Consider the following 23,134-nt stretch of genomic DNA (forward strand, 5'->3'; position numbering starts at 1 on the left):
AGCGTCTCTCACACACTCCGGTGTCACTCTTTATCCACTCGCCACCATGTCGTTCAGTGGGAAATATCAGCTGGAGAGTCAGGAGGGATTCGTGGACTTCATGAAGGCCATCGGTGAGTCAAATATCATGCAATTTAATGCATTCAAAATGAACAGTTATGACAACATATGTTTTTACATTGCTTTGACTCATCAAAATAAGTTAAGCAATTTTCAACTTTTTTTTAAAAGTTATTAAAGATTCAACTCATTTTTTTTTAAGTCAGTTTAATGTAATTTAAGTTGAAGTGACTTAAACACCCAAGTTGATTGTATTTAAGTGCCTCAAATTTTTAAATACAATCAACTTGGGTGTTTAAGTCACTTCAACTTAAATTACACTAAACTGACTTAAAAAAATGAGTTGATCGATCTGAAAGAACTGACGGCATCGCACATGTTTCACGATGACTCGCTTAATTTAGTCCTAAACTGTAAGTCGCTTTGGACAAAAGCGTCTGCTAAATGACTAAACGTAATGTCCGCTATAATGTCCTTCAGGTCTTCCCGATGATCTGATTGAGAAAGGCAAAGACATCAAGAGCATCTCTGAGATCGAGCAGAACGGAGATCATTTCAAAGTGACCGTGACGACCGGAGCCAAAGTTCTGACCAACTCCTTCACCATCGGGCAGGAGGCCGACATCGAGACGCTGACCGGAGAGAAAGTCAAGGTGCGGAGAGATGGATCAGAGTGCATGATGGGATGCGGAAGAAAGTGCATTACAGTTGTTTTCAGCCGCTTACACACACAATCCTCACTTCAGTTTCTGAAGCCTGACACTCCAGAACCACACACCAAATCTGCAAAACCACACACTAATTCTCGGCCTTCGACTCAGTTTTCAATTTCATGAAACTCTTTTTGCAAACCACAACACACAATTGTCTATGAAACACACACAGATCTAACCGGAAGTCTCTTGATTTCCTTTTTCAAGCACAACCTATCGAAACACCACAGTAATTCATCAGAGACTCACACACGCTCACACACACTCCTCACACACACTCCTCACATGTGCAAACACTCATCGCTTTACTGAACACCGACCAATCAGGGCTTTAGAATAGGTCTATAAATAGGTCAAAGGTCGAGTTATAGGTTTGTCGGACTGTGTAATACTGTATTCACAGTCACAAATGCTTACAGTAAAAAAAATAGTTTGATTTCAGTTGCTTTCGTGTTTATCATGAATTTTTCAACATCCAATTACTTTCAATCTTGTACAGAAATGTACGTGAAATGAGAGCTTTAGGTTTTGCATAACTGTGTGCATATGATACATCCAAAAATATTATATGGCAAAGGTGTTTGCAACGTAACACAAATGTTTGCTTTTGAGATGTTTGTGATATTGTGAATGCAGTGCAAGAGATGTGAGGCATTTTGTGTGTGCAATTCTTGGATTTGTGTGTAAAGTTTTGGAAAAAAAAAGAGGCAAAGTTTTGAAAACGTGTGTGAGCAGTTGTGTGTGAGCAGTTGTGTGTGTAACAGAAATGTGTGTGAGCAGTTGTGTGTGTAACAGAAATGTGTGTGAGCAGTTGTGTGTGAGCAGTTGAATAAAACGCTGATCGTGTCATTTGTGCTCTAGGCTGTTGTGAATAAAGAGGGAAACAAGCTGAAGGTCGTCCTGAACAAGATCACGTCGGTCACGGAGCTGGTGGACGGAAACACACTGGTCAACGTGAGTGAGAACATCATGAACATCAGGAACGAGCTCACAGTGACGGTCAGATCTCATGTGTGATGTGTGTGTGTGTGTGTGTGTGTTTCAGACTCTGACTCTCGGCAGCCTCGTCTACAAGAGGATCAGCAAGCGTGTGGCCTGAACACACACGGACCTCCACATGATCTGAGAAAAGACAAATATCATGTTTTTTTTTTTTTATTAAACTATTCTCAAAATCACATCCGTGCCCTTATTTGTATTCCTTGAAAGAGATGATTTGTGTTGTGCATGTGTTTAAAACGGAAAAGGAGATCAAGTTACTGAATTTAACTTCAGAATGACTTGCTTTTATTAGGCATTGCATGTGGATATATATTAGACGTTATCAAAATCTACTTTTTGGCACATTTAAATAGGTTTTTTGTGCATTTATAAAAAAAAAATATTTAAAATGTTGAATCTTCTGTCTCAAGTAGCTAGTAAACAGACCTGTGTGTGTGCGTGTGTGTGTGTGTGTGTGTGTGTGTGTGTGTGTGTGTGTGTGTGTGTGTGTGTGTCTTTTACAGTCTAATAATATTAATTACTGAACTGTGAAAAAGCGACATTTGAGTCTCAACTCTTTTATGGACGAGAACAATGAAAGTCAAACCACAAACATCATCATTTAAACCTGACGAGTCTTTAATTACAAAAAACTTTAATATTCCAAATAACACTCAAAAACAAAGAACAGCCTAAAACATCCATGCGACCTCGTTACAGTCGTCACACAGTCATAATTTAGAAAACCATACATCTCTAAAGGTACAGATGCACATACGAGTCAGTGAAGATTGCTCCTAATCTAAACCTGCACTCTCAGAAGAAAAGCTTCTACATAGAACCTTAAAGGGACCATTTTATGGATTTAGCTCTAATTAATTAATTTTGTTCTAATTCAATTAGTATTTTGATAAAATTTTATGATTTAAGCAGCTCGTAAACATACTTTATCACTAGAAAAAAATGAAATAACCCATTAAACATTAAAGTATTATGCAATAATTTAAGACACTTCTCCTTTTTTGGCATAAAATTGAGTCAAGTAGAGTTCTATATAGAACATTTTCTCTAAGCGTGTGCATGTTATATTATTTAGGGATGCACCAATATAAAAAATTTGGCTGCTAACAATAACCGATAATTATTTTATATTTGAAAGCCGATAACCGATATATCGGCCGATAAATCTAAATCCAAATTTTTATATAATTTTTGAGAGCCTGATTACAAAAACAAAGTCTCACATTTAAATCCATGTTCAAGCACACAATCATAATGTTCTCATTATAATCTTAAATAGCCGATATGACATGTTGCACTTCACTGTATTTTCCTTTTTTGAAGTGATTTCAATCATATTTCAAGCAATTCATAACCATCATGTTGAACAGTGTGCATCTGAAGAGTCTCAGCTGAAGGAAATAATACATTATTAATCGGCTTTAATATATCGGCCAAATTTACTTATCGGGCCGATAATGATAACATTAAAAATGAACATATATCGGCCGATACCGATATATCGTGCATCCCTAATATTATTGGCTCTTTGATGCTTTGGTTTTTGTCTGAATGCATAAACGTGAGTCTAACGTTGACCTGAGCGTGTGTGTCTCAGTGGACTGTGATGTCACTTCCTGCGGAACAGGTTCTTGATGCTCTCATTGGCCGCCGGCTCTGACATCATCTTCATGGGCTGGTTCTGCAGCGCCGCCTCACGCATGGAGTGATACACGTACTCGTTCTGCTTGAACATGCGCAGCTCCATCTCCGTCTGAATGCGCATGGCCTGATGGGAAGAGGAGAGCAACACTTTCAAACACTACAGCGAATTACACCAACTCAGAATCAGTGATGAAACGTTTGGAACGAGTAAATGATGACAGAACCTTGTACAGTCAAACCAAAACTTATTCAAACTCCAGATATAATTTCTGATATTTTTACACTAGTGTGATCAGGACACTATAGTTCATTTATCAGTGAGGAGAGCAAAATAAAGTAAACTGTGACATATTATACCCAAATATTCTTCATACAGCGACTACCAGTGACATTATCCACACTTTGAGCTGATCATGTTTTGCTGAAGTGTGTTTTCTTTAATTGCTAATGCTCTTTTTACACACAGACTGAACACAATGAAGCATTGCTTGGTGATTGGTTGAGCTAAACTGGTATTATCTAATTGTGTAGTTAAATTTAACAGCTGACAGATATTCAACATAATTCATGTGTGAGACAGTCTAACAGAAGGACGGACAAAACCAGTTCTTGTCATATTTTATAACCATTTTCTAAACTATAGCGAATAATAGGGGTGTAACAATATATCATGTCACAATATATCGCAAATACAAAAAATGCATCAATATGTGTCGTGGATAGTTACAATATATTGTGTATAGTTCACCCAAAATAAAAATTACTGTGTGAGAAACAAAATCTAGTTTTCAGAGTTTTAGTGTCAGTATTACTTTAAACTGTTATATATGATGTTGAATATAATGTATAATAATGGAATGGGGGAATATTTGTGATAATGCCAAATGTCTGATGTTACCAGTGAAAAGTGGCCTTTATTATTTTAAATATATCTAGTGAGGGACAGAGTACGAGCATATTCTGTATTTACATCAAATAATTCTGTATTTTCAGTATTTTTTGTTAAGCTTTTATCATACGTCTTGGACTATAGCAATAATATCGTATTGTGAGTTCAGAATCATTACACACACAGAGCAAATAAACTGTGACAATGTGAGAAATGTCGAAGATTTACATTCACATTCATGCATTTGGCAGATGCTTTTATCCAAAGCGACTTACATTGCATTTCCAGCAACACATTTACATTATCATCAGTTCTTACTTTCCCTGGGAGTCGAACCCATGACCTTGGCGTTGCAAGCGCCAGCGCTCTACTGTTAGAGCTCCAGGAAAGCTTACTGTGGTTTGACTGTATGTGTGTGAAGGCTCAGTGTAACTGGGGTTAGTCCGAGCTTTACCTCCAGGTCTTTGGTGATGGGGTGCATGGGGCCGTGTGTGATCATCAAGATGGCGTAGGCTTTGCAGATCATGCCGTGACCGACCTCGATAAGCCCCGCCTGCCAGTGCGTCACGCCGGCACGCATCGTAGCCATTCCCAGCTGAGCGTTGTTGGGATGGTACAGTTTTCTATATCAATACACAAACATATAAAGACGACATATTAGGCCTTTTCTCAAGTCTTGATGTTGTTTATGGGCTCGACTAGAATAGATTTGCATGCATTATTTCCCCATATTCTCCATTGTCAAGTCACGTCTCCTTCATTTATACAGCGCTTTATCAATATAGAGTTTCACAGCAGCTTTACAGTGATAACAGGAGATTACAGTAACAGAGAGTGTTCAGGCTTTACAGCAGATCTAGAATACAGTTATTGTCCAGATAAAGTTAGTTTTGATTGATTCACTTCTACTGTAAAGATCATTAGTTATTAACTTAGTGGCCGCTAACACACACCGTTCTCACAGGAAACCCTTAATGCGTTGTTCCCCTTAACCAGTGTTGCGGCTCCTCTCTTCCCAGTCTGTCAGTAACGCTCCGGTGTGTTTCTCATATAACGCCGTAACTACTATAGTGCGATGCATCGTTGAAGAAATCAACTAGCCAATCACGACTGTTTCTGAAACTGTATTGTCGTGAATTGGTCGTTCAACCACGTATGTTAATGATGTCGCGCAGCTGGTGGAGTAATAATACTTTTAATGAATCTGTTTGAGATCAAATTAATGCTAGATGATTTAGTATAAATTACAGACAAGGCATCTGAGGAATATTTCTCATTTTCTTCAGTTATTTTGCTTTATTTCCAGATTCAATCATAGGCTCGTTCTTACGCACTAGAGCTCGTTCACACATGCGCACTCTTCAGAAACGACGCTTAAATCTCTTGACAAACTAAAAGACGTAAATGACATTTGTATGTATTCTAAATGAAAGATTTAGATTGTACTGAATGTCAGCTTGCCTATTTTACTCAAGATCAGGATTTATTGAGTCCACATGTATTATTAACTAGAAACTGCTTCTAACCACAGGTCGAGAGTGTCGTTCAAACACACATCTTTGCGATGCTGTTTGCGAATGTTCGTTAGAACGATGTTTCGGGAAACACAGACTCGCTGAACTATCCTGATAATGACGGAACTTGAGACCATAGTTGGCAAACGATGCTTTTGGGAAACACACCCCTGATTGGTTCCTGTCTCTATGAAGCCCCTCCTTCTGAAAAGCACACTGTGCTCTGATTGGTCGGCTGGAGAAGTGTGTTGTGATTGGTCGAGCGCTTCGAGTGTGTTTGGGAAATGTCCCGCCCCTTCCCATAACCGCCAGTTTAACACACTACTAACTAACTCAACCAGGCCCCGCCCCTTTATTCTGCGCATTAATTATTATAATGAGGAATATTGTGACGTGTTCGTTCCCGAAAGAAACTCAAGACTAATGGAGGCGTTTCAGGAGTTCACACTGACACTGATATAGAGAAGAACTGGAGCTTGATCAAACAGCAACATTACACACACTTAAGAACAATGAACAAAGCTTCCTTTAATTGTGCATGATTGCATGAAAGCCTCACACACACACACACACTCACAGGTATCCCTCCACCATCTTGCGCGCATACGTAGACGCCTCGTCGAAGAACTGCAGGTATGAGAGCACTTCGCTGAGCGTGCACCACATGCGCAGCTGATAGATGTGTGTGTCGGCCAGCACGTCCTTCTGCTTCTCCACACACTCGCGGCAGATCTTCACCACCTGCGCACACACACACACACACTCGTGTTACGTTACACACCTGCAGCGGCATGCACTCGTCCGTGTGGAGACTCATCTTTACCTGGTTGTAGTTTGCGTCTAACCGGGCCTTCTCCATCTTCTCCAGCATCGTCCGGCTGTACTCCGTGATTTCTTTCACCTTTTCTTCTGGCACCTGGAGCAGAACATCACATATCATGTCATGCTATTGGCTAATATTTCATGCACAACGGAATGTGTTTGGAAGCCGTTTTAACATGTAGTTAGACTCGGCACATTAAAATAAAAGGGGGCAATATATACTTTAAATATATATCAGGGGCCGTATTCACAAAGGATTTTAAGGCTAAAAGTAGCTCCTAACTGGCGAATTTAGGAGCAACTCCTAAAAATAATGGGCGTGTCACTCGTAACTTTAGGACTCCTAATTTTTTTGACTAAGAGTAATTCACAAAGCATTTTAGCCCTAAAAGTAGCACCTAAGCCTGGGACAGCTTAAAAGAAGTCGAGAGGACTCCTAACTCACTAAGACCTTCACAAACCACTTTTTGTGGCATTTCACGCTGCGATGTTCTGAAATGCGTATGCGGCGGCTACAGGAGCTTCCAATCGAGGGACAATTCTGCATTGTAGGCATAACTAGGGATGCAATAACGCCACCAACAACAACCAAAACTAGGCTACTCATTGCATGTAAACTATTTGTAACGTTTCATTGTGAATCAAATTAAAATGTTCTTCTCTTTGCAAACGTAGGCAGAGGCATATAGTGACAGATTAATTCAATAATGTTGCAAAGATATTGCATCAATCCATATGTTTCATTAGGCTACTAGGCTATTTGTTTTGCCTTACTCTTTATTCAAAGGCTATTTATTCAGTATATAGGACGGAAGATGAATACATCTTCCGTCCTTCACACTACTTGTGTAGCGCACGCATTCTCAGACCTGTCACCTGTCACTCATCATCGTAGGGGAGGAGTTTGGAATCATTCCCGCGTTACAATCATCAGCCAATCAAGGTGGTCACTTCAGTCAAGCTCGTGCATGAGTAATGACGTCATCCATAGCAACGAAGACTCACTCTTAGTTTAGGAGTTGTGTTTTTCTTTACTAAGAGTAGGTCTGAAAGGCGTTGTGAATAACTTTTAAGAGAAAACTCCTAGCTAAAATCTTTTAGTGTGATTTAGGAGTACTCCTAGTGGTAAGATCAAATGCTTTGTGAACACGGCCCCAGATTATTATTTTTTATAACCAGACCAGTCCATCTTTATCTATAGCACAAAACAACGAGAATCTCAATTATGTTGTTTATTATAAAACATTAGAGCTGGGCAACAATTAATCTCATCCAAAATAAAGTTTGTGTTTACATAATATATGTGTGTGTGCTGTGTATAATTATTTTGTATATATAAATACACACAAATGCATTAATTTTTTTTTTTGTATTGATGTTTTTCTCTCAACTTGTCACTGTGACCAGTTTGAAAGCCCTGATTTAGATGATCGGCCTCATAATCCTCCTCTGTGTTCTGAGGGTCAGTCACACGAGCTCCAGACTGGAATTCTGTTCCTTATCTTTCACTGAAGGACTGATATATATATATAACAGCACTAATCTCTGCAGAGCCACGGGACTCAGATAGAGCTGGAAACATGCTGTGTGTCTCCTGTCTTCTCATTCATTCATGCATTCGTTCAGTCGTTCGTTCGTTCATTCATTCATTCATGCGTTCGTTCGTTCGTTCATTCATTCATGCGCTTGTTCGTTCATTCATGCATTCGTTCGTTCGTTCATTCATTCATGCGTTCGTTCGTTCATTCATTCATGCGTTCGTTCATTCATTCATGCGTTCGTTCATTCATTCATTCATTCAATCATTCATTGATTCATTCATTCATTCATGTAATCATTCATTCATTCATTAATTAATTCAATCATTCATTCATTCATTCATGCATTGATTGATTGATTGATTCATTCATTCATTCAATCATTCAACCATTCATTCATTGATTGATTCATTCATTCATGTAATCATTAATTAATTCATTCATTCAATCATTCATTCATTCATGCATTGATTGATTGATTGATTGATTCATTCATTCATTCAATCATTCAACCATTCATTCATTCATTCAATCATTCATTCATTCATTCATTCAATCATTCAACCATTCATTCATTCATTCATTCATTCATTCAATCATTCATTCAATCATTCATTCAATCATTCAATCATTCAACCATTCATTCATTCATTCATTCATTCATTCATTCATTCAATCATTCATTGATTCATTCATTCATTCATGTAATCATTCATTCATTAATTAATTAATTCAATCATTCATTCATTCATTCATGCATTGATTGATTCATTCATTCATTCATTCATTCAATCATTCAACCATTGATTGATTGATTCATTCATGTAATCATTAATTAATTCATTCATTCAATCATTCATTCATTCATGCATTGATTGATTGATTGATTGATTCATTCATTCATTCAATCATTCAACCATTCATTCATTCATTCATTCAATCATTCATTCATTCATTCATTCATTCAATCATTCAACCATTCATTCATTCATTCATTCAATCATTCATTCAATCATTCATTCAATCATTCAACCATTCATTCATTCATTCATTCATTCAATCATTCATTCATTCATTCATTCAATCATTCAACCATTCATTCATTCATTCATTCATTCATTCATTCATTCAATCATTCATTCAATCATTCATTGATTCATGCATTGATTCATGCCTTGATTGCTTGATTGATTGATTGATTCATTCATTCATTCATTGATTAATGTTAGATCTGTGAGTAACCGTCACCTTCTCTCCGTCCACCTCGGCTCCGGCCATCTTCAGGTCATCTTTGGTTTTGTTGGTGCAGTGTTCGCATGTGCAGTCGAAGTAATACTGTTGCTTTAGCAAACGCTTGCGATCTTCAGACAGGTTCAGATAGTCCACATATGACACGGTCACTTCTTCCCCGGGACTGATCTTCCCCAGCGCTCGCAGCTCGATTCTGTGACACACACACACACACACACAAGCTGGAATCAGAGCACACACACTTCAGCATCACGAACCCGTTCCTGCGTTCACAGGCCCTCCAGATCAAGCAAGCGCACAACACTCTTTGCTAACTAGGCGAAAACAGAGGAGTTTTGTATATAGACCCAGATTGTGATCATATACAACATCTTAACTTGATCTGACAGCAGACGGAAACACAGTGACACACACAGACAAATGTTCAGGAAGTCGTAAACCCACTTATATTTGCATATCAAAGTGGTAATTAGTTGTGGCAGCTGTCAAGACTGGAAGAGAGTGTTATTAGATGTGAGAGAGGTTAGAAGTGACAACAAACGGACCAACCACCCGTCATCAGCTCTCGCCTTACTGTGGAGCTCTTCAATTCTGTCATCATTTGACTCTCGCGTCGTTACAACTTTCTTTCTTTCTCCAGCAGAACGCCAAAGAAAACACAATGAAACATGAAAACGAACATGAGCATTTGTAAATGATAACAGAATTTTTAACTATCCCATCTATCTTATCTTTTTTTTGAAGAAATATCATTGTTTGATTTGGGGTTTAATCCAGATTATGAACAAATGTTCTCCCAGTAAAGTTAATAAATCGTTTTCTGTTCTCGAAACGTTGGCACAAATTGTAACATTTTTAAATGTTACTAATGGAATGGAAATGTTCAAATGTTACAAAATGGAATGTTCAGTTAACAAGGAATAACTTATTTAAAATCCCCCTGTGGTGTAAATCCAGCTTTTAATGTAGTTTATGTGTCTATGTGGTGTTTTTAATGTGCTTTAAGACAAAGCATGTGTAAATTCATAAGTCGACAGCATTGCTGAGTATTTCCTCCTTAAAACTGCAGTGAACCAAAGACAGTCTCAAAAACACGCTTTTAAATCGCTGGTGTTTCTGACGTCACAAACTACCTTGTAACCAATCAGATCAACGTGTGATCGTCAACCAGTGGATCTCTGAGCTGAGTGAGTGAGTGGAGGCGGGGCTCATTTGCATATTCATAGACCCGCGCATACTAAATGAGGCAAATGTGTAGAATATTCAAGATATTTTAAGACATCAAGGAAAAAACGTTTAAATATGTCATTTTGGTGATCAAAGATGAGTTTTAAGGGATAAAATGATTGACTACAGGGGGACTTTAAAACCTGGACGTTCAGAGAACATTTTAATAACTTAATTGGAAACTTATCAAAAATATTGTGTCAGCTGCGTAGGCATTACAAGCAAACTCTCATGATTAAAGCGGTTCTCAGTGTCTCCGTCATGTGTCGTTTGGCTGTGTTTGGGTAGTTGATTATTTGAAGAGATGGATGTGATGATAGAAAGAAGAAGATCTGATGAGAAGAGGAACGGTTGAACGGACCCACCTCTTCTGAGAATGATACATAGTATCGACAGCCGACTGACTGAAACACAAAGTAAGAAGCAGCTGGACTTACTGAACTCAGGATACTGTTATCAATCCAATTCTGTTGTTGTTCTGACGTTAAAAAAGAGGCAAAACTACAATTATGCACATCATACGTCTGGAGGCCGAGGTGTGGGAGAGGAACGCTAGTGAACTTCAAATTAAAAGTACACAGCTTTATTTGGACATTCTATGTAAGCTAGTTTGAGCCACAGAATGAAAAATAAAAAGGGTAATTGCGACTTTTTATTGCAGAATTGGGTGATAGAAAGTCACAAATGCAAATTATAAAGTCAGAATTGCGAGAAATAGACTCAAAATTCTGACTTTTTTCTCCGAATTGCATGTTTATATCTCACAATTCTGAGAAAAGATGTCAGAATTGTGAGATATAAACTCGCAATTGCGTGTCAAAGTCAGAATTGCGAGATATAAAGATGCAATTGCGAGAAAAAAACTGTATAGACTTTATATCTCGCAATTCTGACTTTATATCTCGCAATTCTGACTTTATATCTCGCAATTCTGACTTTATATCTCGCAATTCTGACTTTATATCTCGCAATTCTGACTTTATAACTCGCAATTCTGACTTTATATCTCGCAATTCTGACTTTATAACTCGCAATTCTGACTTTATATCTCGCAATTCTGACTTTATATCTCGCAATTCTGACTTTATATCTCGCAATTCTGACTTTATAACTCGCAATTCTGACTTTATATCTCGCAATTCTGACTTTATAACTCGCAATTCTGACTTTATATCTTGCAATTCTGACTTTATATCTCGCAATTCTGACTTTATATCTCGCAATTCTGACTTTATAACTCGCAATTCTGACTTTATATCTCGCAATTCTGACTTTATATCTCGCAATTCTGACTTTATATCTCGCAATTCTGACTTTATAACTCGCAATTCTGACTTTATATCTCGCAATTCTGACTTTCGCAATTCTGACTTTATATCTCGCAATTCTGACTTTATATCTCACAATTCTGACTTTATAACTCGCAATTCTGACTTTATATCTCGCAATTCTGACTTTATATCTCACAATTCTGACTTTATATCTCACAATTCTGACTTTATATCTCGCAATTCTGACTTTATATCTCACAATTCTGACTTTATATCTCGCAATTCTGACTTTCGCAATTCTGACTTTATATCTCGCAATTCTGACTTTATATCTCACAATTCTGACTTTATAACTCGCAATTCTGACTTTATAACTCACAATTCTGACTTTATAACTCGCAATTCTGACTTTATATCTCGCAATTCTGACTTTATATCTCGCAATTCTGACTTTATATCTCGCAATTCTGACTTTATATCTCGCAATTCTGACTTTATATCTCGCAATTCTGACTTTATAACTCGCAATTCTGACTTTATATCTCGCAATTCTGACTTTATAACTCACAATTCTGACTTTATATCTCGCAATTCTGACTTTATATCTCGCAATTCTGACTTTATATCTCGCAATTCTGACTTTATATCTCGCAATTCTGACTTTATAACTCGCAATTCTGACTTTATATCTCGCAATTCTGACTTTCGCAATTCTGACTTTATATCTCGCAATTCTGACTTTATATCTCACAATTCTGACTTTATAACTCGCAATTCTGACTTTATATCTCGCAATTCTGACTTTATATCTCACAATTCTGACTTTATATCTCACAATTCTGACTTTATATCTCGCAATTCTGACTTTATATCTCACAATTCTGACTTTATATCTCGCAATTCTGACTTTCGCAATTCTGACTTTATATCTCGCAATTCTGACTTTATATCTCACAATTCTGACTTTATAACTCGCAATTCTGACTTTATAACTCACAATTCTGACTTTATATCTCGCAATTCTGACTTTATATCTCGCAATTCTGACTTTATAACTCGCAATTCTGACTTTATATCTCGCAATTCTGACTTTATATCTCGCAATTCTGACTTTATAACTCGCAATTCTGACTTTATATCTCGCAATTCTGACTTTCGCAATTCTGACTTTATAACTCGCAATTCTGACTTTATATCTCACAATTCTGACTTTATATCTCACAATTCTGACTTTATATCTCACAATTCTGACTTTATAACTCGCAATTCTGACTATATCTCGCAATTCTGACTTTATATCTCACAATTCTGACTTTATATCTCACAATTCTGACTTTATATCTCGTAATTCTGACTTTATAACTCGCAATTCTGACTATATCTCGCAATTCTGACTTTATAACTCGCAATTCTGACTTTATATCTCGCAATTCTGACTTTATATCTCGCAATTCTGACTTTATAACTCGCAATTCTGACTTTATATCTCACAATTCTGACTTTATATCTCACAATTCTGACTTTATATCTCGCAATTCTGACTTTATATCTCACAATTCTGACTTTATAACTCGCAATTCTGACTTTATATCTCACAATTCTGACTTTATAACTCGCAATTCTGACTTTATATCTCGCAATTCTTACTTTATAACTCGCAATTCTGACTTTATAACTCGCAATTCTGAGAAATAAAGTCAGAATTTCGAGATGTAAACTCGCAATTGTGAGATAAAAAGTCGCAATTATCTTTTAAAATGTTTTATTCTGTGGCGGGAACAAGCTTCCATAACATTCTCTGTGAATCTTGTTCAATGAGAGAGTCTCATCATGAACATCATGAGTTGAAAGGATGCATGTACCACACACACAGGCCACAGTATTTGGGTTAATGCACATTTCACAGAAACCCTGAATCACATGAGCGGGTTATTCCAGTTATTCCCTTCCCAACTCTTTCAGTTCAAACTCTCAGTTCCTCCAGCCATCTTTCTCTCTCATTCCTCGCCCACAAGTTACTTTCACCTGTTCGCTCTCACGCTCCGACTGAGGATCTGAAGACCAGCGCTTCAACTTACTTGCCGTTGTTGAGGATGACGGTGCAGTTGGGCCAGCAGTCGTGGTTCACCAGACACAGGTTAGGAAACAAGCCGACGCCAACCGCCTGCAAACCTCTCTGATCGCTCACCATGAACCCGTTACAGTTAATCTGGCAGACGGGAAGGAAAGAAGAGTCACCGCACGTCACATGCACACCACCGTCACACGTTTGGAACGATTATGATTTCAAATGATGTCACCATGGCTAAAAAATGTGATATATTATTGCAATTTAAAATAACAGTTTTCTATGTGAATATATAGTAAAGTGTAATTTATTCCTGTGATCAAAGCTGAATTTTCAGCATCATTACTCCAGTCTTCAGTGTCACATGACCCTTCAGAAATCACTCTAATATGATGATTTGATGATCAAGACACATTATCATCAATGCTGAAAACAGTTCATATTTTGTGGAATATATGATACACTGCCATTCAAAAGTTTAGGATATATAAGATTAGTAAAACAAAAGAGAGAAATTAATAATTTTATTCATCAAGGAAGCCTTTAATTGATCCAAAATGACCTTTTTGAACTTAGATTCGTTCGTTCATTCATTCATTCATTTAATCATCAATAATTCATTCATACGTTTGTTCGTTCATTCATTCATTCATTGGTTCATTTGTTTATTGATTCATTCATTCATTGATTCATTCATTCACTTTTGACTTTTGAACTTTCTAAGAATCCTGAAAAATAAAATGTATGATGGTTTCCACAAACATATGAACTGTTTTCAACATTGATAATAATCATAAATGTGATTCTTGAGCATCAAATCCTCATATTAGAGTGATTTCTGAAGGATCATGTGACACTGAAGACTGGAGTAATGATGCTGAACATTCAGCTTTGATCACAGGAATAAAAATGATTTTCTGAAATTCAGAAAATTGAAGCACATGTTCTTCTTGAGCACCTAAACCGATGATTCGAAGTTCACGTACCACTCCGAGGATGTGTGAGATGCTGTCCACCGTGTGCTGTTTGCTCACGCGAGGCCAGAAGTCGAGGAAATTGTGGATATCGACTTTGAAGTCCTTCAGGTCGTCCTCGTTCATGTCACAGATGTGGTTTTCCAGTTCATCCAGGGTCGTCATCTGCGTGTCCGAGACCACCATTCCCTCCTTATCGATACGCCACATGATGCGAGCGGCGAGACTAAAACACAGAACATCAGATTTTTCCATCATTTCTGTCACATATGAGCATGAACGCTACGTGCAGAGCGCTAGGGAGCGAGTCTAAACATTCCCAAACCTCATCCTTCCCTCGCACTTCGAAACACATCTTTCCCTCGCGGGTCAAAATGACCCGAAGCCCTAAAATCATACTTAAAAAAGCAGATTTTTTTCCATTTTTTTTAATGCAATTTATTTTATTCACCTTTAAATGACTAGATTTGATCAATAAATAATAAATAAATAGTAATTTAAGCACATTCCTCACATTCTTTCAACTTAAATTCAAAATAACTCACAATTTCATGCATAACCCTTTTAATTCTGCCCTAAATATCCTACATTGAGTGTCTTTGCCGACCTTTTGTGGAAAAATAATAATATAACATGATATTTCATGACTCTGTATGGCCTTATATCTCTATAAGAGTAAATGAGCTGTTCCTCTGGGTCCTAAAGTCAGTTTCTCTTCAGTCTGCATTCAGATACACATGTAGACGTTATTAAATCATTTTTTGGTAAAGTTTTGGCATTTTTAGTTTGAATTTTGAGCATTTTTAGGTTTTTCTATGTGTACTGAAGTGTATCATTCCTCACATTCCTTTCATTCCTAATGGGGTCAAATTGACCCGTGACGGAAGGATTTGTTACTTTTTTAAATTTCAACCCCAAAACTCCTCGAATCCATTATTTTTTTGTGTGTATTTGTGGTTCAAGTGTGACAAAAGTTTATGGGTCTTGATGAACAGTCAATTAAAAAAACAAATGATGAGGGAATCATGAGGCCTAAAACACGGCTCATTACGGCTCATACCGGATGTTTTCATTGGGTGCTTTTCCGTAGCTCTTGATGGAAGCGCACTCGAGTTTGTGTTCTTCCCAGGAGGCTCGCTGGCACGTTCTGTCACAGTACTGAGCAAAGCGGCACTGACCGCAGCGCTGGAGCTTCTCCTGACGCCGGAAACACCCGTGACACACACTGGACACCAGACTGGAACAGAGAACGCTTCGTTAGATCTCTCACTCCACACTTTAATCTCAGTTACAGAAGCAGTGGCTGTAACACACATGGTTTAAAACGTTCACACATGCCAGCATGACGAAACTTGCCATTTCAACACTATATAGAGAAAAAAACTGCACCAAAATTAAAAAATCTGGTCTTTAGTCTCGCCATACAATCACAAAACAATTAAAAATACACAACATCCACCCATTACATCTAACCATACACAACACACCCACAATATCAACCCTTAAAATATTCACTTTTGCTTGTTTATATTTTTATTATACATTTTTCTTGCACAAAAGTTTGTTTATATATTGCTCTAATTGCCTTTGGTGTTCTATAACGATAATGAGATGGTAATAATTCAAAAACATGATTCAAAGTGTGTGTTGTGTCTCTTGTTATAGTCAAAGCTTTTCTCTAAACAGCAATTTCATATAATTGATCGACGGACTTTTGTTTGGATGACTTTTGCTTAAAATTAGACAAATCTGATATTATTTTAATCTCCAATCTGTTATTTAAGAGTTGAGATAGTTCTTTATTGCCGATGTAACCAGCAGAAACACTTGCCAGGTTACAATGAACCCCAATTAGAACTATGATATTCTATTATATTCTTTTATGAATTCTATTGAGAAACCATGAGAAAAAGGTGAATAAAGACTGAGAGTCAGTGTTCAGATATATGACACCATATGACAGATTAAAATGTTGTCTTATCTAATCAAAAAAAATACAAGAAAAACTAAAATATTTTTTCAATAAAATCCAATTATTAACTTTTTTATATAAAATAATGGCATTTTTTAATAATAAAAAATAAAGTAATTTTTGAGTTTTCCAGTGTGTTCAAAAATTCCTTTATTTTTTATTATTAAAAAATGCCATTATTTTATATAAAAAAGTTAATAATTGGATTTTATTGAAAAAATATTTTTGTTTTTCTTGTATTTTTTTTGATTAGATAAGATAACATTTTAATCTGTCAAATGGTCATGTTATGATGTACCCCACCTATGGGGCATGTTGTCACATTTCACTTCCATTCTTTCGGGATATATCAAGAAACAAGCGAACACTGTATTAATGAAACAAAACCACATAATTTTACTAGACGTGTGAAATTAATGTGGGGAAAAATGAATACTCTGAACCCCAAGTGAATTTACACAAACTGAGAAAGTCAAAAAGAGTGTCAGTTGTGTCCCGCTCTCCTCTACACATCACATATATCTGTTCTTACATTACTTACAGAGCTTGTGACAGTATTGGGTGACACACTTATCTTATTCATTCATGCTGAATCATCTTATGCAACCCGGTTTTTATATTTCATGTTTAAATTGGAAAACTGATTCTTCATGCTGAGCAAATAACGATTCTTCACTTCTGGTCCTAAATTGCTCGATTCTAATCTTGATTTTACAGTGTGTTATTTTAAGACAAGTTCGGCTCTGGAAAAGCCACGCAAGTTCTCTTCGGGACGTCAGGTTAAATATAGACTATAAACAGCATATGATACCACGACTCAATCGACCCCTGCTATTTAAAGCTCAATCATAATCAGTGTTACTGCAGAATCTCTGATATGCATTCTTACTGGTAAAGGTTACATATGTAACTTTAAAGGTTCTGTCAGGGGCTTTTAAGGGTTACATCATTTATCATTATTTTTTATTAATTTAATTTAATTTAATGAGGTAAGCCATTAGTAAACATAATTTATCACTAGAAAAAAAATTGAAATAACCTGTTGAACATGAAAGCGTTATGCAATAATTTAATATTTCTATATAAAATCCCTTATAAATCTATGTAAAATTTTTAGTAATAAAAATCTGCTGTATGGAAGCTTGTTTCTGCCACAGAATAAAAAATAAAAAAGGTAACTGCGACCTTTTATCTCATAATTGCAAGATATAAAGTCATATTTGCGAGATATAAAGTCATATTTGCGAGATATAAAGTCAGAATTGTGAGATATAAAGTCAGAATTGTGAGATATAAAGTCAGAATTGCGAGATATAAAGTCAGAATTGCTAGTTATAAAGTCAGAATTGCGAGTTATAAAGTCAGAATTGTGAGATATAAAGTCAGAATTGCGAGATATAAAGTCAGAATTGCGAGATATAAAGTCAGAATTGCGAGATATAAAGTCAGAATTGCTAGTTATAAAGTCAGAATTGCGAGTTATAAAGTCAGAATTGCGAGTTATAAAGTCAGAATTGTGAGATATAAAGTCAGAATTGTGAGATATAAAGTCAGAATTGTGAGATATAAAGTCAGAATTGCTAGTTATAAAGTCAGAATTGCGAGATATAAAGTCAGAATTGTGAGTTATAAAGTCAGAATTGCGAGTTATAAAGTCAGAATTGCGAGTTATAAAGTCAGAATTGTGAGATATAAAGTCAGAATTGTGAGATATAAAGTCAGAATTGTGAGATATAAAGTCAGAATTGCGAGATATAAAGTCTGAATTGTGAGTTATAAAGTCAGAATTGCGAGTTATAAAGTCAGAATTGCGAGATATAAAGTCTGAATTGCGAGATATAAAGTCTGAATTGCGAGTTATAAAGTCAGAATTGCGAGTTATAAAGTCAGAATTGCGAGATATAAAGTCAGAATTGTGAGAAATAAAGTCAGAATTGCGAGATATAAAGTCTGAATTGCGAGATATAAAGTCAGAATTGCGAGTTATAAAGTCAGAATTGTGAGTTATAAAGTCTGAATTGTGAGTTATAAAGTCAGAATTGCGAGTTATAAAGTCAGAATTGCGAGATATAAAGTCTGAATTGCGAGATATAAAGTCTGAATTGCGAGTTATAAAGTCTGAATTGCGAGATATAAAGTCAGAATTGCGAGATATAAAGTCTGAATTGTGAGATATAAAGTCAGAATTGCGAGATATAAAGTCAGAATTGCGAGATATAAAGTCTGAATTGCGAGTTATAAAGTCTGAATTGCGAGATATAAAGTCAGAATTGCGAGATATAAAGTCTGAATTGCGAGATATAAAGTCAGAATTGCGAGTTATAAAGTCAGAATTGCGAGTTATAAAGTCAGAATTGCGAGTTATAAAGTCAGAATTGCGAGATATAAAGTCTGAATTGCGAGTTATAAAGTCAGAATTGCGAAATATAAAGTCAGAATTGCGAGTTATAAAGTCAGAATTGCTAGTTATAAAGTCAGAATTGCGAGTTATAAAGTCAGAATTGTGAGATATAAAGTCAGAATTGTGAGATATAAAGTCAGAATTGCGAGTTATAAAGTCAGAATTGTGAGATATAAAGTCAGAATTGCGAGTTATAAAGTCAGAATTGCTAGTTATAAAGTCAGAATTGCGAGTTATAAAGTCAGAATTGTGAGATATAAAGTCTGAATTGTGAGATATAAAGTCAGAATTGCGAGATATAAAGTCAGAATTGCGAGATATAAAGTCTGAATTGCGAGTTATAAAGTCTGAATTGCGAGATATAAAGTCAGAATTGCGAGATATAAAGTCTGAATTGCGAGATATAAAGTCAGAATTGCGAGTTATAAAGTCAGAATTGCGAGTTATAAAGTCAGAATTGCGAGTTATAAAGTCAGAATTGCGAGTTATAAAGTCAGAATTGCGAGTTATAAAGTCAGAATTGCGAGTTATAAAGTCAGAATTGCGAGTTATAAAGTCAGAATTGCGAGTTATAAAGTCAGAATTGCTAGTTATAAAGTCAGAATTGCGAGTTATAAAGTCAGAATTGTGAGATATAAAGTCAGAATTGTGAGATATAAAGTCAGAATTGCGAGATATAAAGTCAGAATTGTGAGATATAAAGTCAGAATTGCGAGTTATAAAGTCAGAATTGCGAGATATAAAGTCAGAATTGCGAGATATAAAGTCAGAATTGCGAGATATAAAGTCAGAATTGCGAGTTATAAAGTCAGAATTGCGAGTTATAAAGTCAGAATTGTGAGATATAAAGTCAGAATTGTGAGATATAAAGTCAGAATTGTGAGATATAAAGTCAGAATTGTGAGATATAAAGTCAGAATTGTGAGTTATAAAGTCAGAATTGTGAGATATAAAGTCAGAATTGCGAGATATAAAGTCAGAATTGCGAGTTATAAAGTCAGAATTGTGAGATATAAAGTCAGAATTGCTAGTTATAAAGTCAGAATTGTGTGATATAAAGTCAGAATTGCGAGATATAAAGTCAGAATTGAGTGATATAAAGTCAGAATTGTGAGATATAAAGTCAGAATTGTGAGATATAAAGTCAGAATTGCGAGATATAAAGTCAGAATTGTGAGATATAAAGTCAGAATTGTGAGATATAAAGTCAGAATTGTGAGATATAAAGTCAGAATTGTGAGATATAAAGTCAGAATTGCGGATATAAAGTCAGAATTGCGAGATATAAAGTCAGAATTGCGAGATATAAAGTCAGAATTGCGGATATAAAGTCAGAATTGTGAGATATAAAGTCAGAATTGAGAGATATAAAGTCAGAATTGTGTGATATAAAGTCAGAATTGCGAGATATAAAGTCAGAATTGCGAGTTATAAAGTCAGAATTGTGAGATATAAAGTCAGAATTGCGAGATATAAAGTCAGAATTGCGGATATAAAGTCAGAATTGTGAGATATAAAGTCAGAATTGAGTGATATAAAGTCAGAATTGTGAGATATAAAGTCAGAATTGTGAGATATAAAGTCAGAATTGCGAGATATAAAGTCAGAATTGTGAGATATAAAGTCAGAATTGCGAGATATAAAGTCAGAATTGCGAGATATAAAGTCAGAATTGTGAGTTATAAAGTCAGAATTGTGAGATATAAAGTCAGAATTGAGAGATATAAAGTCAGAATTGTGTGATATAAAGTCAGAATTGCGGATATAAAGTCAGAATTGTGAGATATAAAGTCAGAATTGAGAGATATAAAGTCAGAATTGTGTGATATAAAGTCAGAATTGCGAGATATAAAGTCAGAATTGCGGATATAAAGTCAGAATTGCGGATATAAAGTCAGAATTGTGAGATATAAAGTCAGAATTGTGAGATATAAAGTCAGAATTGAGAGATATAAAGTCAGAATTGCGAGATATAAAGTCAGAATTGTGAGATATAAAGTCAGAATTGAGAGATATAAAGTCAGAATTGCGAGTTATAAAGTCAGAATTGTGAGATATAAAGTCAGAATTGTGAGATATAAAGTCAGAATTGAGAGAAATAAAGTCAGAATTGAGAGATATAAAGTCACAATGATCTTTTAAAATGTTTTATTCTGTGGCGGAAACAAGCTTTCATCGCTGTAGGATTTACCATTTTCATAAATGGACAAAATTTCATAAATAGTTACAAAGAAACAGCAAGTAACATTGAATTAAATGAAGTTCAAAACGTAGTTCGGGAGGAGCCTAAACATCCAGTCCTGTCAATCATCATTACCAGAGCACTATATAAATGGTTTTTCTTGTAAACATACTTCAATAATCTTACAACCTTAATTTTTATGTTTATATTAGTCGGTTTTCATTAGAATTTAAGTTAAAGCATTACTCAGTTTGTTGTTGTTAGTTTTTGTTCTTTTTAAATATAGTTTTTATTCATTTTATTTCAGTTTTAGTTATTTTAGGACATCAAGTTAAAATGAAAAATGTCACTTTGGCGACTAGCTGAGATAAAATACGTTTTTATAATTCCCTTTATTTCAGTTAAACACACAATACAATGATCAAAAGTGTAACTTTACTCTTCAAACATGATGTTCTTCCTCAGTGTTTCGGTCTCGTTCTCCAGCACAAGCATCCAAACATTATTAAATCAAGACACATTTTCTGAAGAAGTGAAATGACTGAAGATATTAAGGTAAAATAATGTGACTTTATGCTTAATATGGGGTCAGAAAAGTTCTCACTTTGAATTAAGTTTATTTTTCTGACTCTATTGTCAGATATTTGTTCTTGTTTTAAGCACAAACTCGCTTCATTGTTCAGTCTTAATATCTTCAGTCATTTTGCTTCTCCAGTAAATGTGGATGTGGATGAAATGAGGAAGAACATCAGTTTTGAGAAGCCATTTTCCTCCTCCTCCACATCGGGTCTCATTGCACTGGTCGATCAGGCTCTTACCTGTCCAACACCACAGATGCCAAAGGGGCTTCAGCGAACAGAACGTCTCCAGCCCAAAGCTCTTTGGTGGCCCGGAGGCCCCTGCCTTTCCCCGGAGAGTCGAACACTTCCACAAACTCCATGTCTTCACTACAGCCCGTCAGCTTCGATCTGGCGTCTGGGATTCCTCTAGCACTCACTAAAATACTAAAATAGCCGAGGGCTCCAGCTGTACCATGTTGGGGTTCAGAAGGGGTGTTTCGAGAAGATGTGTGTGTCGTCACACGGGACGGTCCGGGGCAGGGTTCCCAGAGGTCTGTGGAAAGAGCAGGAACAGGTGATGCAACAATCACAGCTGGATGAGATTTAATGCTGTTTGAGGTTGCAGACGTTTGCACACTTTTCACACGCATGCATTTCCCTCGGCGGGAGAGCCTCGTTTGGGATATTTCTGTCCTTCAGTTGGAGCCGCCAGTCAAGAGACAGCTGCCGCCACCTGGACCTTCCAGCACCTTCCTTCCCCCACACACACACTCTCTGGATCCTTCACACACACACTCTCTGGATCCTTCACACACACACTCACACATTCTAGATTGTTCCATTCAAGAAGAGTCAGTTCAATGCATTCACAAAACATGTAGTCTGATCTGAGCTTAAGTTACAGCACTAGTCAAACGTCTGACACATCTACTCAAAACTGGCCATATGTTGGACTAACAGAATGGAATAATAATAGTGATGAAAACTCTGAAATGGCACAAATGGAAGTCTGGGAATGAGGCCGTGATCATGTGACACTCTTATAT

General features: G+C 36.2%; 2 protein-coding genes across 5 annotated transcripts; one reads left to right on the forward strand and one right to left on the reverse strand.

The window, feature by feature from the left end:
- LOC307173468 (fatty acid binding protein 1-B.1) lies at positions 1–1,957 on the forward strand. The gene is made up of 4 exons (XM_079896616.1): positions 1–113; positions 541–713; positions 1,635–1,727; positions 1,819–1,957. The coding sequence occupies exons 1-4, from the start codon at positions 47–49 to the stop codon at positions 1,870–1,872; spliced, it is 387 nt and encodes a 128-aa protein (XP_079752742.1). The 5' UTR covers positions 1–46; the 3' UTR covers positions 1,873–1,957.
- Positions 1,958–2,371: 414 nt separating this feature from the next.
- smyd1b (SET and MYND domain containing 1b) lies at positions 2,372–22,864 on the reverse strand. Of its 4 annotated transcripts, XM_079896535.1 has the most exons (11): positions 22,726–22,864; positions 22,347–22,641; positions 16,034–16,210; positions 14,986–15,199; positions 14,010–14,140; positions 11,026–11,064; positions 9,431–9,626; positions 6,646–6,738; positions 6,400–6,563; positions 4,763–4,931; positions 2,372–3,543 (listed from the first exon to the last, which is right to left on the reverse strand). In XM_079896535.1, the coding sequence occupies exons 1-11, from the start codon at positions 22,736–22,738 to the stop codon at positions 3,385–3,387; spliced, it is 1,650 nt and encodes a 549-aa protein (XP_079752661.1). In that variant the 5' UTR covers positions 22,739–22,864; the 3' UTR covers positions 2,372–3,384. The 4 variants fall into 4 exon arrangements, with proteins under 4 accessions (XP_079752661.1, XP_079752662.1, XP_079752659.1 ...); XM_079896536.1 differs by lacking the exon at positions 11,026–11,064; XM_079896533.1 differs by having other exon boundaries at positions 22,347–22,856.
- Between the last annotated feature and the right edge of the window lie 270 nt (positions 22,865–23,134).

Source organism: Squalius cephalus (assembly GCF_949319135.1).
Source record: "Squalius cephalus genome assembly, chromosome: 16".
NCBI lineage: Eukaryota > Metazoa > Chordata > Actinopteri > Cypriniformes > Leuciscidae > Squalius > Squalius cephalus.

What these genes read in the sequence shown, in the direction of transcription:
- LOC307173468 (XM_079896616.1), top strand. Translation starts at nt 47, where the DNA reads ATGTCGTTCAGTGGGAAATATCAGCTGGAGAGTCAGGAGGGATTCGTG. An exon ending in GGACTTCATGAAGGCCATCG is followed by an intron (nt 114 to 540) that starts GTGAGTCAAATA and finishes AATGTCCTTCAG; the next exon opens with GTCTTCCCGATGATCTGATT. An exon ending in ACGGAAACACACTGGTCAAC is followed by an intron (nt 1,728 to 1,818) that starts GTGAGTGAGAAC and finishes TGTGTGTTTCAG; the next exon opens with ACTCTGACTCTCGGCAGCCT.
- smyd1b (XM_079896533.1), bottom strand. Translation starts at nt 22,738, where the DNA reads ATGCGTGTGAAAAGTGTGCAAACGTCTGCAACCTCAAACAGCATTAAA. An exon ending in GCACCCAATGAAAACATCCG is followed by an intron (nt 15,200 to 16,033) that starts GTATGAGCCGTA and finishes TCTGTGTTTTAG; the next exon opens with TCTCGCCGCTCGCATCATGT. An exon ending in CCGAGGTGGACGGAGAGAAG is followed by an intron (nt 6,739 to 9,430) that starts GTGACGGTTACT and finishes GTTCTGCTCCAG; the next exon opens with GTGCCAGAAGAAAAGGTGAA.